General features: G+C 42.4%; 2 protein-coding genes across 3 annotated transcripts in view; both read left to right on the plus strand.

Moving 5' to 3' along the window:
• LOC112554245 (arylsulfatase B-like) overlaps positions 1-2,765 on the plus strand; it is a 16,596-nt gene extending 13,831 nt beyond the window's left edge. For both annotated transcript variants that reach the window (XM_025221943.1, XM_025221942.1), the window contains exons 6-9: positions 301-530; positions 1,701-1,859; positions 1,955-2,061; positions 2,239-2,765. In XM_025221943.1, the coding sequence (XP_025077728.1) occupies positions 301-530; positions 1,701-1,859; positions 1,955-1,991 (426 nt within the window). In that variant the 3' untranslated portion in view covers positions 1,992-2,061; positions 2,239-2,765. The remainder of the gene's footprint in view (positions 1-300; positions 531-1,700; positions 1,860-1,954; positions 2,062-2,238) is intronic.
• Positions 2,766-8,833: 6,068 nt separating this feature from the next.
• On the plus strand, positions 8,834-15,349 carry LOC112554003 (vesicular glutamate transporter 2-like). Its single transcript, XM_025221557.1, is given in 11 exon segments — positions 8,834-8,963; positions 9,666-9,779; positions 10,116-10,203; positions 10,553-10,639; positions 11,200-11,345; positions 12,133-12,189; positions 12,191-12,283; positions 12,618-12,750; positions 13,041-13,151; positions 13,527-13,648; positions 14,073-15,349. Coding segments are annotated over 11 exon segments (1,386 nt in total). The 5' UTR covers positions 8,834-8,903; the 3' UTR covers positions 14,448-15,349.
• Positions 15,350-15,503: the final 154 nt, after the last annotated feature.

Raw genomic sequence — 15,503 nt, forward strand, 5'->3', positions numbered from 1 at the left:
CACATACACTGTAGGACAGGATTACACATACATGTATGTAGGACATTGTTACATATACATGTCTGTAGCACAATGCTACATATATGCATGTCCATAGGTCTGTAGGACAACGTTGCATATACACATGTCTGTAAGACAATTTTACACCTATTCGTGTCTATAGGACAGGGTTACACATACACGTCTGTAGGTCTGCAGGACAAGTTACACACACAAGTGTCTGTACGTCTGTAGCACAATTTTACACATACACGTGTATGCAGGACAAGTTACACACACACACATACGTGCCTGTTACAGATCGGTGACGTCAAGCGGAGGGAGAAGTGCGCCATGATGGCCGTGGTGGATGAAGGCATTGGTAACATCACTCGCTTGTTGCGCAAGAAAAATCTGATGAACAACTTGCTTATCGTCTTCACCAGTGACAACGGCGGCTCGTATTCCGGAGGTTCCAGCAACTGGCCGTACAAAGGGGAAAAGACTACCTTGTGGGAGGGGGGCATCAAGGTCCCTACCTTCCTTTACAGGTGAGAAACACTTACATCTCATTTGACACTCCACTGATGAGGAGGAGACGAGCAGTCAAAGGATTCAGTGTCCACAGGCGGTGTCGATATAGAAATCCGCTGAACAGACGATCACAGAGTTATGTCAAAACAGTGAATCGTCTGAACGGACGTTCCACGGACTGTAGACCGGCGGTTATATCCAAGACGAGTTATCAAAAGCGGGGAAACACGAAATGACGAATTAAAATATTAAATATTAAAATATTAGAAGCCCAAGATAACACAACTGTGGTTCAAAACTTTGTAGGTCAACTTTACTATGGATAATTTTCCAGACAAAAAACATTGGACCGTCTCTACCCTTCGGTAGAAAAGATGGCGATTCAGCACTACTCCTCGGTAGGAGCAGTATTAGTGTCCGTTATTCACGTGCTGCTAATACTTCGGAGGTCTGTCATCAGAGACACATTCCGGTGAATGCCGGGGGAACGTACCGCTACCTTCAATTCCCTCCCCTTTCAACTTGTTTGACCAATCAGGTCATTAGCAACCACGTAGCTAAGGTGATTGCTAAGGTGACTCCGACTATCTGTCTAATCCTCTTCGTGCATCAGATTGCACATAAGGTCTCAACCAGAGTCCGCCACCGATGTCGATCGGCTGAAACCCGCTCTAGCCTCTAGGTGACCCCATGTCCAGACCTTTCCATTCATCTCAGGTGACTTCGACTAACTACATATTAATCCCTCACCTGGATTAACTGGTATTGGTCCACACCACGCCACACCACATCACATCACAGCACATCAGATCACACCGTTTCGCTCCCTCGAAGATTGAATTATACGTGAATTCTTATACAGCGTCACGATGTGATGTAATATGTGGGGTTAAGTCACACGTCACGTGGCTTCCCCGCCATTCTACCTGTGCTTGAACACAAGTCTTCTGAGCTTGAGCGATTAAAACAAAGATGGAATTAGAAATCGTTACAGAGGTTGTAACCTGTGTTATAAGACATGCCTGTAAGTACTTAATGTGACACTTAGGGGCTGTAGATGTTTGTGATACAGATATGGGTTTGTTTGATACAGCAGGTTGACACAGAGATGTATACTATTTGTGATACAGCCCTGTCTGTACAAGTGTATTATTCTGTGCATTAAGTGTGTATGGTGTTTTGTTCAGTGAGAGCAACAAGATTCTTCCTAACACCAACTGCTCGTGGAGCGGCCTCTTCTACACAACTGACTGGTACGCCACTCTCATGGGCTTTGCCACCAGAACACAAGTGACCCACAGCTGCAGACCTATGATGGCTTCAATCAATGGCAAGGAATCGTTCAGGTCAGTAACAAGTCTTCCCCCTTCGTGTTGTCTTGAAGTACTCACGTATTTATTTGTCAATTCGTTTAGTGCTTCACGTGTTATCTTTTCCCCAGAATGGACCTTCCCGAAGGAAAGAGATGGGCTTCGTGAACGAAGTGTTGGACCATGCTTATGTTCGCTATAAGCAGTGGAAACTCCTGGAGAGACAGACTCGCAGTCCGTAAGTGGTTAAGACTAGACAGTTCCATTATGTCTCACATTCACCGCTAACAATAAATATTTTCAATCATAGATTAATTTGACAAGAAGTATCATGAAACCAAATCAGATCACTTTCTGTTCATGATGAGTTTTGGGCGTGTCTATGTTACTTTATAACATTATTATCCGTGTTCAGAGGCTGGTACAACCCCCCAGAAGGCGTGGCCCCGAAACCCGAACGAGCGTTTGTCGGCGACCACGAGCTGTACAACATCGACGAGGACCCATTCGAAGAGCACCCTATCTACCCGACATCCATGACACCAGAACAGAAGCTGGTGTACGACGACATGGTGCAGAGGCTGCGCAAATACAAGAAGATAGCGGTTCCTACCAACAGCACCAAAATAAAGGAGGGAGACCCGTCTTTCTTCGGGAACGTATGGAGCCCGGGCTGGTGTTGAGAGCTAGGGGTGGGAGACTTGTGTGGAGGCACGTTGACATACAACATCTGTTTTAATGGTGTTTGTCAGCAGTACATGTTGAATACATATCGCATTACGTGAATGTTTCCAGACTGTCAATAATAATATTCAAGATGATTAACATAATAGGTGTACGTGAGCAAGGATGCTCGCTCGTTGATGTACTGCTCAAACATTATTAGATGTTGTAATGCACGAACGCTGCTACACAAGTAAAAATAAAGATTTCTAGAACTTCGATGTGTGTTGCTGGATTCAATGTCTGTCTGGTTAACTTACTGAAACAGTGAGAAATAGTTTTGTGCCCTGTGTACGTACATCTGCCTATGCCTTGAAGTGTGCATAACCGTGTACCACTGCAAAATACTGTTTAGATGTTTCCTTTATTGTAAAACAAATCTGTCAGCAGGTCATGATTGTGCGATTGGTGTCAGTGTAAATGTTTTCAATGTGTTTATACATAACGTGCAATTCTTCTCAAAGGTAGTTACAATCAGTGTTAGTCAAGGCGAGCTTTCACGTCTCCAGCTGTTAGATCATAGGAATCAAAGCAAGTTGTAAAGGTTCGTGACTGGAAGAAGGCTCAGACATAATAACAGCCTTTGCATAAAATGGTCGTGCTATGGTAAAAGGAAAAATAAACCTTTTAATGTAAGCAAAGAGTGGCACTCACTGCCCTGATTGCAACCACCGAGCCTCGCTTTCGAAGATAGTGACGTCATCCAGGGAGAAGACATATCCGCTATTTTGTAAATGTTCCCTTCCCTTTTAGTCTTAGTTTCAGTTTTCTTCCCGTTTTTCCCACATAAACTTGGTCATGTCATGACGCTCGATGTTGTAGCTGGCACCTGATTGTCCAGCCCGTCAGTCTTGTATTTTGGTGCCACTAATCTGCTGCAGATAGTTTTGCACGGCTTAGCAAAGACAGTGATCCCATTCTTCCTGATATCAGGGGAGACTGATTCTGTGACACCTTTGATGTACTGGATCCACGCCGTCTTTCTTCTAAATGAGGAGTGGGAAGCGCTCTTTTCAAGTAAGTGATCTCTTGGGGTCGTCTAAAATGCTGATCACTTCCTTCAGGTTTTGAAGTTCTTCTTCCAGAGCTTCATTCTATGAGTAGATGGTCTTTGCTTTTCCTCCCAGACTTCCATAAAATAATTAGCAACAATAGGGCTAAAAGAATATCCCACGTCGGCTCCCTGTCAGCTGGAGTGTCAAGTACGTTGTGGTCAGGCAACAGCTCATAGAAAGGAGAGATGCATTTTTTTTTCTCTCTCTCTCTCGTCTCTTATTAATAATTCTGATGCTATCTTTCACTGACAGTCTGGTGTACAAAGCTGTCACATGTAAGGATATGATTCGCACACCTGGATCCACATGATATTGTGACAGCTTGGTGACAAGGTCGGCGATGTTCATATTGTGGTGTCTCCTACGACGAGGTGAAATAATGTTGGGGCGGAATCCTGCTGTCTCGTAGGTGATGGACACAAAAATGTGTGGCAGTGGTAGATTTTCGGCAGGCCATAGAAATGCATTACGTTGTTATTACATTGTATACATATGTACCTCCTGAGACACACCGCATACGCATGTACGCTGTGATGTACACTGTACACACGGTATGGTTTACAACGTGTTTATGTCTGTGTATATGAGTGTCTTTATGCACAGATGGGTGTGTGTGTGTGTGTGTGTGTGTGGAAGTATAAATTTATGTTTTTATGCTTGCTGATATGTTTGTGCGTGTACTCCTGTCTTTCTCTGCGTCTTCTCTTCCTGTATTTCTGATCTGTCTGCTCAGTTCAGTCTCTGTCTGGAGTGTGTCCTTGTTCTTGCCCTTGTCAAGGAGGATCCGGTGTAACGTATTCGACTATTAACGAGGGCTCACTGTAACAAGCAAGTTTCCCATTTCGGTGACACGTCTTCTAAGCATTTTTGCCGTTTAGCAACACTTTCAATATTGCGTCTAACTATGAGATCAAGTGAAAACTGACTAGTTTACCGGCAAGGTTCATAACCCCCAAACGGGTGGTGCTGGCCGTGATGTGATGATCACGGGTGGACGTAAGGGGAGAGAGTGTGTATAAGGACATCAGGTGAATGTGGAGTCTGACGACCACCGGCAGATTTAGAGAGACGGAGGTTGCCGTGTTGCAGTTTTCAGTGCCAATAAAGAAATATTGGCAGCTCCATGTGCTGTGTCTTCAGGTTTGAAGTTTGCTAGTCTTCAAGTTCCAAAGCACAGCTCCGTAGCCGAATGAGTCACGATTCATGTGATTTGCATTACATCAAAAGACAACTTGACTCCCGAAAGCTGTTTCAAAAAGGTGAGGATCTCGTCTGAATTAATCAGTGTGTCACCTGAGTACCTCCTTGCTACGCTACTGTCAACACATGTCAAATCATTTAAGTAAATTACGTTACTATAGTGAAACAGGGTTCTTCCCAACAAGTGATAACAAACAATCGCATTTGTTTCACTTCTTATATTGATATTATAGGGTCTGTGGTGGTTTCATTTAAATTATTAAGGGGCTCATGATTTCAAGTGGGATTTAATTATACAGATGACGACCACTAGCATACAAAGGTTTAGGAAGGGCAGGCTCCCAAGGGAGGAGAGACCTTTGACCTACCTCCTTATGTACTTGTGAAACCCACACGACTGACGCTCGTCATGGCCTCTTGACCTTCTTACAGTTACTGCATGAGTCACGTTGTGTATGCTTTTCAACAGGAACAACTACAGTAGTGGCCATGCTCCCGTTAAAATCTGAAAGACGATGGAATAGACTACAACAAAAATTGTTTTAGTAAACTATTTCACATAATCAAGTACATATACATTAGTGTCATCTCTTTCTCCTCTCTCTCATACACTCGTACAAATGTATCAAATAATTTAATTGTATACAAACGATCAAACACACGCATATATATATATATCTGTTTCTAACGCACACACAGGCACCCACCCACACACACAGGATATAGGTAAATGCATCCTTTGTCATGGGGAACGACTTAGGGGTTTTCCGTCCGTGTTCATCATTGAATTCCCGATGCTGAGTGTTAAATACGCGGACTCATCCGTCCGGCCATCTATAGCGGCCCCGCTTCTCACGGACGCAGTCGGACAGAATCCTTTACACCTGCTGATATCTTCACACAAAGGTGCAGTAGTTTGGATACCATTGATGTTATATGATTGTTTCTTTCTTTGTTCTGTCTCGTATTCTCTTCTAGCTTAATGCTCATGACCACGTATACATCTAATAGATGTCAGCTGCTGATTCCTTAACTTACCTACAGATGCCAACCTCCCTTCCCCCAGAGCCATACAGTCGGGCTTGTGCAAGCAGATGCACACGGAGATAAACGTACACTCACCCACGAACGCACAAATTTTAAACGCACGCATCCGTACACAGGAAAAGGAAGACAATTATAGTCAAGGTCGTGCAGGCGAATTATTTTATGAGAATGGCTCATTTTATCTAAAAAGCATTTGGCAAAACGAGTTCTTTGAAATTATTTTGTAAACGGGACGCAGGCACCTCTGACAAGGAGTTTTGTTTCTGGCTTTTAAATTTAACCCTTAAACCCTATCGGGGCTTTCGCTGCTGTCTTGTCTACAAGAATGCATCGCAAATAAAAAGAAATGTGTGATTTATATCAACATTACCGCTGCTCTGCTGCACTAGATAAGTTGGGGAAGAATCGACTGAGTGGGTAGCAGCAAGTCACATCCGTCACGAGTGGTTGACTGAATTTTCCGCAAACGAGAGTCATACAGTCACTACAACAACCAGCGATGGCAAACTACACCTTTCGTCAGCTTGACACAATAGTCTCAGAAAGCCTGCCTTTGATTAAGTTTCAGGAAAATTTAAAGAAAAAAATCCAAGCTGAAGGATGTTGTTGTAAAAGACAATTATAGCATTGCCTTGACTTTCGTTAGATGTCACGTGATCTCCTGGCAACATCGTCTGAGGACGTCAATGTTGATGTAATAATAGATTTCATGCTTTCATAAAATAATTTTTCCTATTTCTCTCTCTATATAAAAGTCCTAACTATGATACAGCCTGACTATGCAAAGCACGCTCCAAAGGAAGACGTCACGCGCGATTGCTGGAAAGTTGAAAGGTCATAATAGTAAACCAAAGGCTTCAAAAGTTCACACACGTTACATTGTATGTCACGAAAAATACTAGGTGGTTATTGCTTTCTTCTTGTCACATGAAGTCAGTTTGCAACAAATTTTATTTAAATAAAGAAATTTAGATTTTAGGCATCAGATATGTCCTGCTAGCGTGATACACATGTTAATTTAAGAGAGCTACCCCATGTAGTGCATGAGATGCACCCACCCTTAGGTACGCGATGTAACCACTATAAGACATGAGCTATATCTACTTTAAGTATATGATGTACCCACTTACCTACTTCTAGGTATGAGATTACGTACTCTAATACACGAGATTATTCCATTTAACACATAATATATCCAATCTAAGGCATGAGATATAGTCAGTCTAAAGCAAGAGGTGTATCAACTCTAAGGCACGAGACATAAGATGTATCCACTCTAAGGCATGAGATGTATTTATTCTAAGGCATGAGGTGTACATCGATCTACTCTAAGAAATGAGACGTAGACATTCTAAAGCAGAAGATGTATCAAATCTATGGCATGAGATGTTCCACTTTTATGTAGGAGATTACCTACTCTAAGGCATGCGCTATACTCACTCTTACGTAGGAAAACATATTCAACAAGGGACATTAAAAAGATTCGAACAAAACATACAACTGCGGGTTCAGTGGGAGCCAACTTGGACGAGCAGCTGACATCAGGGCTACTATGTGACTCAGTACAAAGTGTGTGTGTGAGAGAGAGAAAGTAAAACAGACAGAATTCCTTTCATGCGTGTCACAACGGAAAGGGATGGATCGGATCTAAATTCGGGAACATACTAAAGTGTCCCGACAAGTTCTTTTAGTTGATGGATTTTCTGCTCGCATTTAAGTCTAAGGGTTAGTTCTGACTGTACTGTGCTCTAGGGAGGTGCCTCGATAAACACTAATTTCTTTGTTCAGTGTGGCGCGAATGTGTGTGTCTATGCAGAATGAAAAGTTGCAGTGTATGGGCACTTTGTTTATAATAACAATCGTTAAGAAAACGGAATTAGGAAATGTTTATGGAGGACGGAAAACTGTTCCGTCAAGCAAGGAAATAAAAAGAGGCTTTCCTCTAAACACTGACATCTCAATTTTCCTCTTTCAGTCTTGGGTTTTTCCACGCATATCACTGCAGCTTGTGTTGACACAGCGAGCGACACTGGGCGTGCCGCTAACGGATTAATTGGTGGCCGTGACACAAGAGAGTACAACCAAGGTGTCACGACTTGTACACCAAGGGAGTACAACCAAGTTGTCACTACTAACACACCAAGGGAGTACAACCAAGCTGTCACGACTCACGTACCATGGGATGCTGTAGCTGTTACTCACAGCGCTACATGGTGGCGCTGCTGGGTTTTGTTGGGATGCTCGTCTCCGTGGGTTTCCGAGCATGCTTCGCCCTCGTCATGACCCATGTCACCGGAGAATTCGGTTCCAATGAAGAAATCAATTTTCTAGAGGTAAAGTACAAGTAAACAAACACATTATTCGATGAAAATTAGTTGTTGTAGCCAATTATAAGAGGACGTAAGCCAAGGTAAGAAAGAGACGCACCCCATTAGGCGAGATTTCTTATCTTTTAGTTCATGTCTTCGCTCTTGTTCTTTGAAATCACACCATCTTAGTACCTGTTTCATTTTAAAAAATCGATCTTTGGAATCAGAAGTGACTTCCCAGTTACTGTTTTCTTTTAGCCGTTTTACCTTGGAAAATGATGCTTTGTCTGACTGCAGGTAGAGTAAACAACAAAACTGACATAATTGCAAATGTAAAGGGAGGCTGTGCTACCAATTAACACAGGACATTATTGTGTGCAGACATCAAAAGTAACTAACATAGTGCAGCTACGCCCTCTAAACAAGTGAATAAATACAAATAAACCATTTAAAGCTGATAATTTTAAAGAGATTGCTTTTGTTGATGATACGATCTAGTTCTCTTGCTACCTTTGGATTTTCTTGTTGTTGGTTAGCCTTCTGTCTTGTCATTTCGGCTGTAAATAGCAAATCATAGCAAATACTCTGATCGCTTTACGAACTGATCTCTGATAAAGGTGGTTTCCAGACAAATAACACATGTTTTGTATTGTCTGTACCTTTTAGTGTACAGCGGTGGGGACAGAGCAGGACTGGCGTGTAAACTGGACGCAGTCAAGGTCTTTCTCTTTCATACAGTCTACTTCATGGGCAGCATGGTCACCCAGGCCAGGAGGAATGCTGGCTGCGCGATTTTCGGCGAAACAGTAAGAATATTTACCCTCTTCAACTACTCTTAAAACACACACACACAGAGAGACACACCTCTACACAAGTAAATAGCTACACTCTTGCACTCATATAAACACACGCCAATACACACTCTTACACTTTAGCTTACATCACAAACCATCCCCCCCAAGCACCCACACACACGCACACACGGACAAATACTCTCATATATTCTCATCAGTAACCTAATTACACTGAGTCCAGGGGAAACAGAGATAAATACATAGACATCCAAGAAAGGATAACAGCGACAACGAAAAGCCAGAAACAGAGACAGAGACATTTGTAAATATTGTTATCATTCTCATTATCGTCATCGCTATTGTTATCACTTTTAATTATCAGGCATTGTCGTTGTCGCCATAACCTTTTGGGAAGGGTCTGTATAACCAACACGTCTTTGGTTAAAAGAAGTATATAGACTACCATGAATGGAGGACTAAAGCACATGGCAAATCTAATGTCCGCAGATAATAGCTAAGGTACCTGTGTGTAAACACTATAATGTATATACTGTTTGTATAAACATCGTGTATATAATATAACGTGGTATCAGTAAAAGTTACATGCCTATGTAGCCTATCGAGGCCTCAGTCTGATACACATACCTATGTAATATACGCAGCTGTATAATATAAGGAGGTCACACTCTACAGGTCATTCCTATCTCTGTGCAGCTTGTGCGGTGTAACCATCTACTGAGTAGCCTCTTGTTCATCGTCCTCCCATTTTTGGCTAAACAGAGCTACATCTTCGTCTTTGTCATACGGACTTTGCAAGGACTCCTTGAGGTAAGCAAATAAAAAAAGCAGGTAACCCTGTCTTTGAAAGGAATGGTGAAAATAAATGAATAAACTGTTCAGAGTTCAGAGGCTAATTGTTGACTGAAGCTGAATCTATTGAATGAATTTATTGAATGAACTTATTAAATATGTGTACAGAGTCCTAGTTACTGAATAAACTTGTGTTTTGGTGTCATTGACAGTCCAATAGTAAGTTTGAATGTGTCTAGTGTCGAGAGTCTTGAGGCAACTGAATCAAATTGCTAGTTTCTCGATACCTGATGTCGGTGACCAGTAGATGGTTGTATATATATGTATACTGTATTAGTCGGTATGTCTCTGTAGGGTCCATCTGTTCCTGCTGCCGCCTCTGTTGTGTCCGCCTGGGGACCAAAACGAGAGCGTACCCGCCTTCTGACCATCACCTACGCAGGTAGTACATGCTTTTAAGGGGAAAAAAACACACAGACATACATAGACATAAACATGGAATGACACACGAGATGAAAGATGTAGTCAGAAGCTGCGCCCAGCGTGCACAATTCATTTGAAAATAGTATATATATATATACACACATATACAAAGCTTACATGTTGCACTGTTCTCGCTATTCTAGCAAATTATTGTCAATGTACCCGTCCTTTTGGACAGTGTTGTGTGTGAACAAACGAGCAAACTTTAATTGATTTGGCCCTCGGTCTGATAACATGCCTAAGCTGCGCGATTGGTAATAACACGTAATCTAACTCTAGTCGAAAACTGTGTGTGTTTGTGTGTGTAGGAGCTTACTTGAGTCCAGCCGTGGGATTCTTTGTCACCGGCGTGACGGTGTGCAGGGTCAGCTGGGACAGTGTCTTCTTCATTTATGGTATGAGTTTTTCGACTATGTAATGGATACTTTTGGACTGCTATGTTTGTGTCTAGCTATGGCTAATCCTGATATATATATATATGCTGTTTTTGTATGCGCGCGTGTGTGTGTGTGTTTCGCAGGTTTTGGAGTGGAAGCTGTGTGTATGAAATGTGTTATTCTATGACTAATCAGTGATATATATATACACAACATGTATAGATATATACATATCTATGCTGTGCTTGTGTCTATGCTATGACTAATCACTGACATAACCGTATCGTGTGAGCCTTTTGCGAAGATAGTGTTCAACAGCCAGTTCTGGAAGCAGAACCACCTTGACATTAGTATAAAATAATTATCTACTCCCTACTCTAAGGTATCTACAGTATAGAGCAGTTATTTATTTGTAATAAAAGTGTCACGTATACACGATGTCTGTCCCCCTGTATGACCAGGATAGTTTGTGAACTGTGATTTTAATAGTCCACACAGGTACGTAGTCATTGTGCTAGTGTGTCTGTGTGTGTGTACCCTAGGTGGGCTGTAGTTGCTGTTGGATTTGTTGTGTGCAGGAGGACTGGGGGTACTGTGGTTCATATTGTGGACTGCACTAGTGTACGACACCCCGGAGGCCTGCCCACGAGGCTGCATGTCAGAAAGAGAACGAGTCCTTTTGATACAGGAGAGGCCAGTCGTCACACGAGGCAACCAGGCTGTGGTAAGTTATATGCCTTAATATTTTAGATATTTCAGATGCATCTATAGCTTAAGTATCTAACATATCTTATTACTCACAGTTCGGTTCGTCCACACAAAGTTCCAATTTCATTATCTCATTTACATTTTGTTGGCGACACGAAGTCCACTGTACACACGGTACACTACACACTGCAATGCTGGGCGCTTCACCGAAGGCGACAAGATTAGATCCAGACGAATCCTCGATCAAAAGTGCGCTACCTACCACGATCAACAGCACACAGAGGAAAAAAGAAACCTTGTCTAGGCAAGGAATTACTTCTAAGATCTACGCTCACATTAACACTCACACAACATCCTTCCACTCTCATGTCCGCCAATGTCGTCTGCTTCTCTATAGTTTTTGACTAGAGTGATCTCCCTTTCCTCGCTGACACTCATCAACACACGTTATTGACCATTGTTATTAACAAACAGCGAAGGGATTAAACTAACTTTAAAACATGGAGGCGCGAACTGACATGTCAGTATTTGTCATTCATGTTAATATTTATTATACATGTATGTACACTTATGTACATATATACAAGACAAGAAGGGCAATAACTAAGGATGAGCTGGACCTCGTCATCCTAGCAGCGACTCGCTTTTACACGACCGCAGATTTATCGCACTAAATAGACAGACAGACGGACAGACAGACAGACAGACAGACAGACAGACAAACAAACAGACAGACAGACAGACAGAACTTGAGACTACATACCTAGAGACAGCTATCTTTTTTAATTGTGAGTACTTTCCAGATGAAAGCAATACCATGGAGAAAGATTTTAACCTCAGTTCCGGTCTTTGCTGTGCTTCGTGGGCGCCTTCTGTAGGAACTACGTGTTCTCCATGCTAATCACAGCACAGCCACAGTATTTCCACGACGCCTTCACCATGGACGCGGCGGAGGTGAGTAGAGAGGACCTGGTCTCACAAAGTGCCCTCTGAACTCCTTGTGGATGTGGTCTGCTTTTTCTGTGCTTCAAGAAAACTGCAGAATTTCAAACGTCAGACGACTGTAATAAACAGCAGCATACAGATACAAATACTTGTATTGATAATCCACCCAGGGCACACAATTTTAAAAGTAAGCAAAAGAAAATGTATTAATTCACGCTTTGAGGTAGTCGGCTGTCAAAGGTTACAACCAGAGGAAACTTTTAAATTTATTTTAAACATTTATCTACTGTTGACATCTAACGTTTCATATCTATTTGTTATTTTTGTTGTATGGCAAGTGTAGATCGGGTTGATGTCGGCAATACCCAGCATCCTCATGACAGTTGTCGTCATCTGTGGCGGTTTCCTGTTTGACTGCATCATACACCGCCAGTACGTGTCCAGAACATGCGCGCGCAAACTGGCGCAGTCGATTGGTGAGTGGAACTCAGCTGAATCTTGTCACCAACAAGCACAGTTCTGGAAGCTTCTGTTTCTAGGGAACGTGAGCATGCGACTGTCGACTGAATGTCAGTGGTGCTTGTCTGATGTTCTTATATCTACAGATGTGCTGAACAGCAGACGCAGGGCAAACCAAACGGGAAAATGAGGGGGTGGATTTGATTTCACGTTTGCTGTCTAATCTTGAATTTTGCTTTTGTCGGACTGTTCATTAATCCTTATCTTGGCAACTATCTGGTACCGTATGTGTCTGTGTGTTTCACAGGTTTTGGAGTGGAAGCTCTGTGTTTGATATTTTTATTCCTCGTCACATCATGGCAAGGAGCTGTAGCGTTGTTTTGTGTCGGGGTTGGACTGAGCGGTTTCGCCATCTCAGGTGTGTATAGCCATTGGAGTAAGTGTCGAGAAGACGAGACAGTTGCTTGTCTGCTATTGATGTACGGAATTCAGTAAAGTTTATTGTTTAAATTAAAATATGCAACCGTAGTTAGAGGTAATTACTTCCATTAAGTACACTTTTCACATGTGGATGTTTAATCATAATCTTAAAATAATCAACTGCCGAAGTCATTATGCAGTCTTCATATTACCTAGTCTACAAATCACAACGCAGTCTGCTGGTAATGTAATCATATAGGTGACCCATTCTAGTATTAGTTTGTTCCAGGCTTCTGACAGCATACAGGTGTTAGTATGTAAGAATGTTCCAGTCTTCTAACATCATACCGTTGACTTTACTATTGACGTACAGGTTACCAAGCCAATCCTCTGGATTTGTCACCACAGTACGCAGGGCTGCTCACAGGTCTCGGTCGTGTGGGAACTATAGGATCCATTATCTCCACAGCTGTCGCTGCTGCATACAGTCAACACGTGAGTAGAACTGTTTCTTTCATCCATCTATCTATGCTAAGGCTTTGACATTCTGATGCTCTTAAACTATTCTCATAAATGTTCCATTATGCAGAGTTTGATTCGAAATAACTTATAACATATGTCTTTGATGATTACTACCGCGAGAAAGTCTTTTAAGCAATCAACAATAAACAATTAGTCACTGTTCATATGTCCTCTAAACTCTGGCTTCTTGACCTTCATATAATCATTCATACAACTGTCGTATTCTGGTCTTTTCTTCCGTCCCCTTATCCTGTCTCCATCTCAGCACGCATGTCTCCGTCAACTAGTATCTTGGATCTTGTCCCGATACAACTCCGGTATTCATCTGTAGTCATCACGACATACCCCTATGTCAGCTACCCGACACTTCATGTTCCACTTGGTAACCTGATTGCAGTCTGCCCTTCACTGGCGAGAACTGTTCCTAGCGGCCGGCGTGATTCACCTGGTGGGGGTGATCCTGTACGACCTGATGGCTAGCGGCAACCTCCAGCCCTGGGACCCGACCACATCCGTGTCCTTCTCTGTGGGTGACACCTCCTCCGGCAAAGAAGCGAGTGTGCAGTTGCCGCCTCCAAAGAGACGGATCCTCTCCTGCGAGTGGACAGAGAGCTGGTCGGTGTGGGCTTCGACCGGTGGGACAGTTTCGTGCAGGGCTAGGACCACTGCACCACTCGCAGTAGTGGCACGACCTGCGGGACAGCTTCGTGCTGCGCTGACAGTTGCCGTCAGGCGGAGAGTTCTCTGGAGCCATACGTTTGAAAACGTTTGAGAGATGGAGAGCGTAATCTCTATAAAATATTCAGTAGGTCAATAGATGTGAACAAGAGTATTCACTGCCGTGTCTTCGACATATCCAGGGAAGTGAGGTACGAGGTGGGACTGGCTACTTCACAAGCTGCTCGTGATAATCATGTTTATTGTTAAAACTTGTCTTCACAGATCTACCTTTACTCCCTATAACCGTAAAGCTTTTAAGAGACCTTAACAGGTCATATACTAAATTACTTATAGTCAGATATCCTCTTTAAGAGACCCGACGTCCGCATACGAAATATTTGTTTTAGAGAGAGATGAATAGACAGAAAAATCTCAAGTAGCTTACCATTGTCCTTTCTGCCAAGAAATGACAGAGGATGAAGTACATGTGCTCTATGTACTGTTGTTTATACAAATCTGAGAGATAAATATTGTAAAATATTGAAGGAAGCACCTTATATTCTCAAGCATTTATACTGCAGCGTCAATGAGTCGGTAGACTTTTTATAATCTTGATTACAAGAGATAGAATGATGCCTAAGGGTGGGTATGGGGACTATGGTAGTTGGACGGAGGTGAAAGGTATTATAGGGGTGTGCAAGTGTGTGTACAAGCCTCTAATGTTTCCTAGTATGTCTTTGCTGTATAATTATGTGTGTTTAGGAATTTGTGAGAATACAGGGGAATTATGAATGAAAAGTGTATAGATTTGGGTGCATCGCCAGATTTGAGGAGGTTCTCGCACCCTTGAAGTAGCCAGTGTGCTTAAAGCAATAAAAGTTATGTCTGTGTCACCTGTAATTAATTGCCTTTACCTATTTTTCCAGAAACCTCTTTCTTTCTTTAGAACTTACCTATGTTTAACATTCCATGGTATATTCCTGTGTGTGCGCATGCTTGCATCCATGTGTGTGTGTTTGCGCACAGGTTCATGAATTCTTTCATGTGTGCACCATGAATTGGGGAAGCAAATATAAATGATTTCAAATATCTACTTTTTTCTTATTATTTTTTGTATACACATATATGATTGCGTGCGAATCTCTGTGTGTGTGCGCGAGGGTATCTT

Source organism: Pomacea canaliculata, linkage group LG13 (assembly GCF_003073045.1).
Source record: "Pomacea canaliculata isolate SZHN2017 linkage group LG13, ASM307304v1, whole genome shotgun sequence".
Taxonomy (NCBI): domain Eukaryota; kingdom Metazoa; phylum Mollusca; class Gastropoda; order Architaenioglossa; family Ampullariidae; genus Pomacea; species Pomacea canaliculata.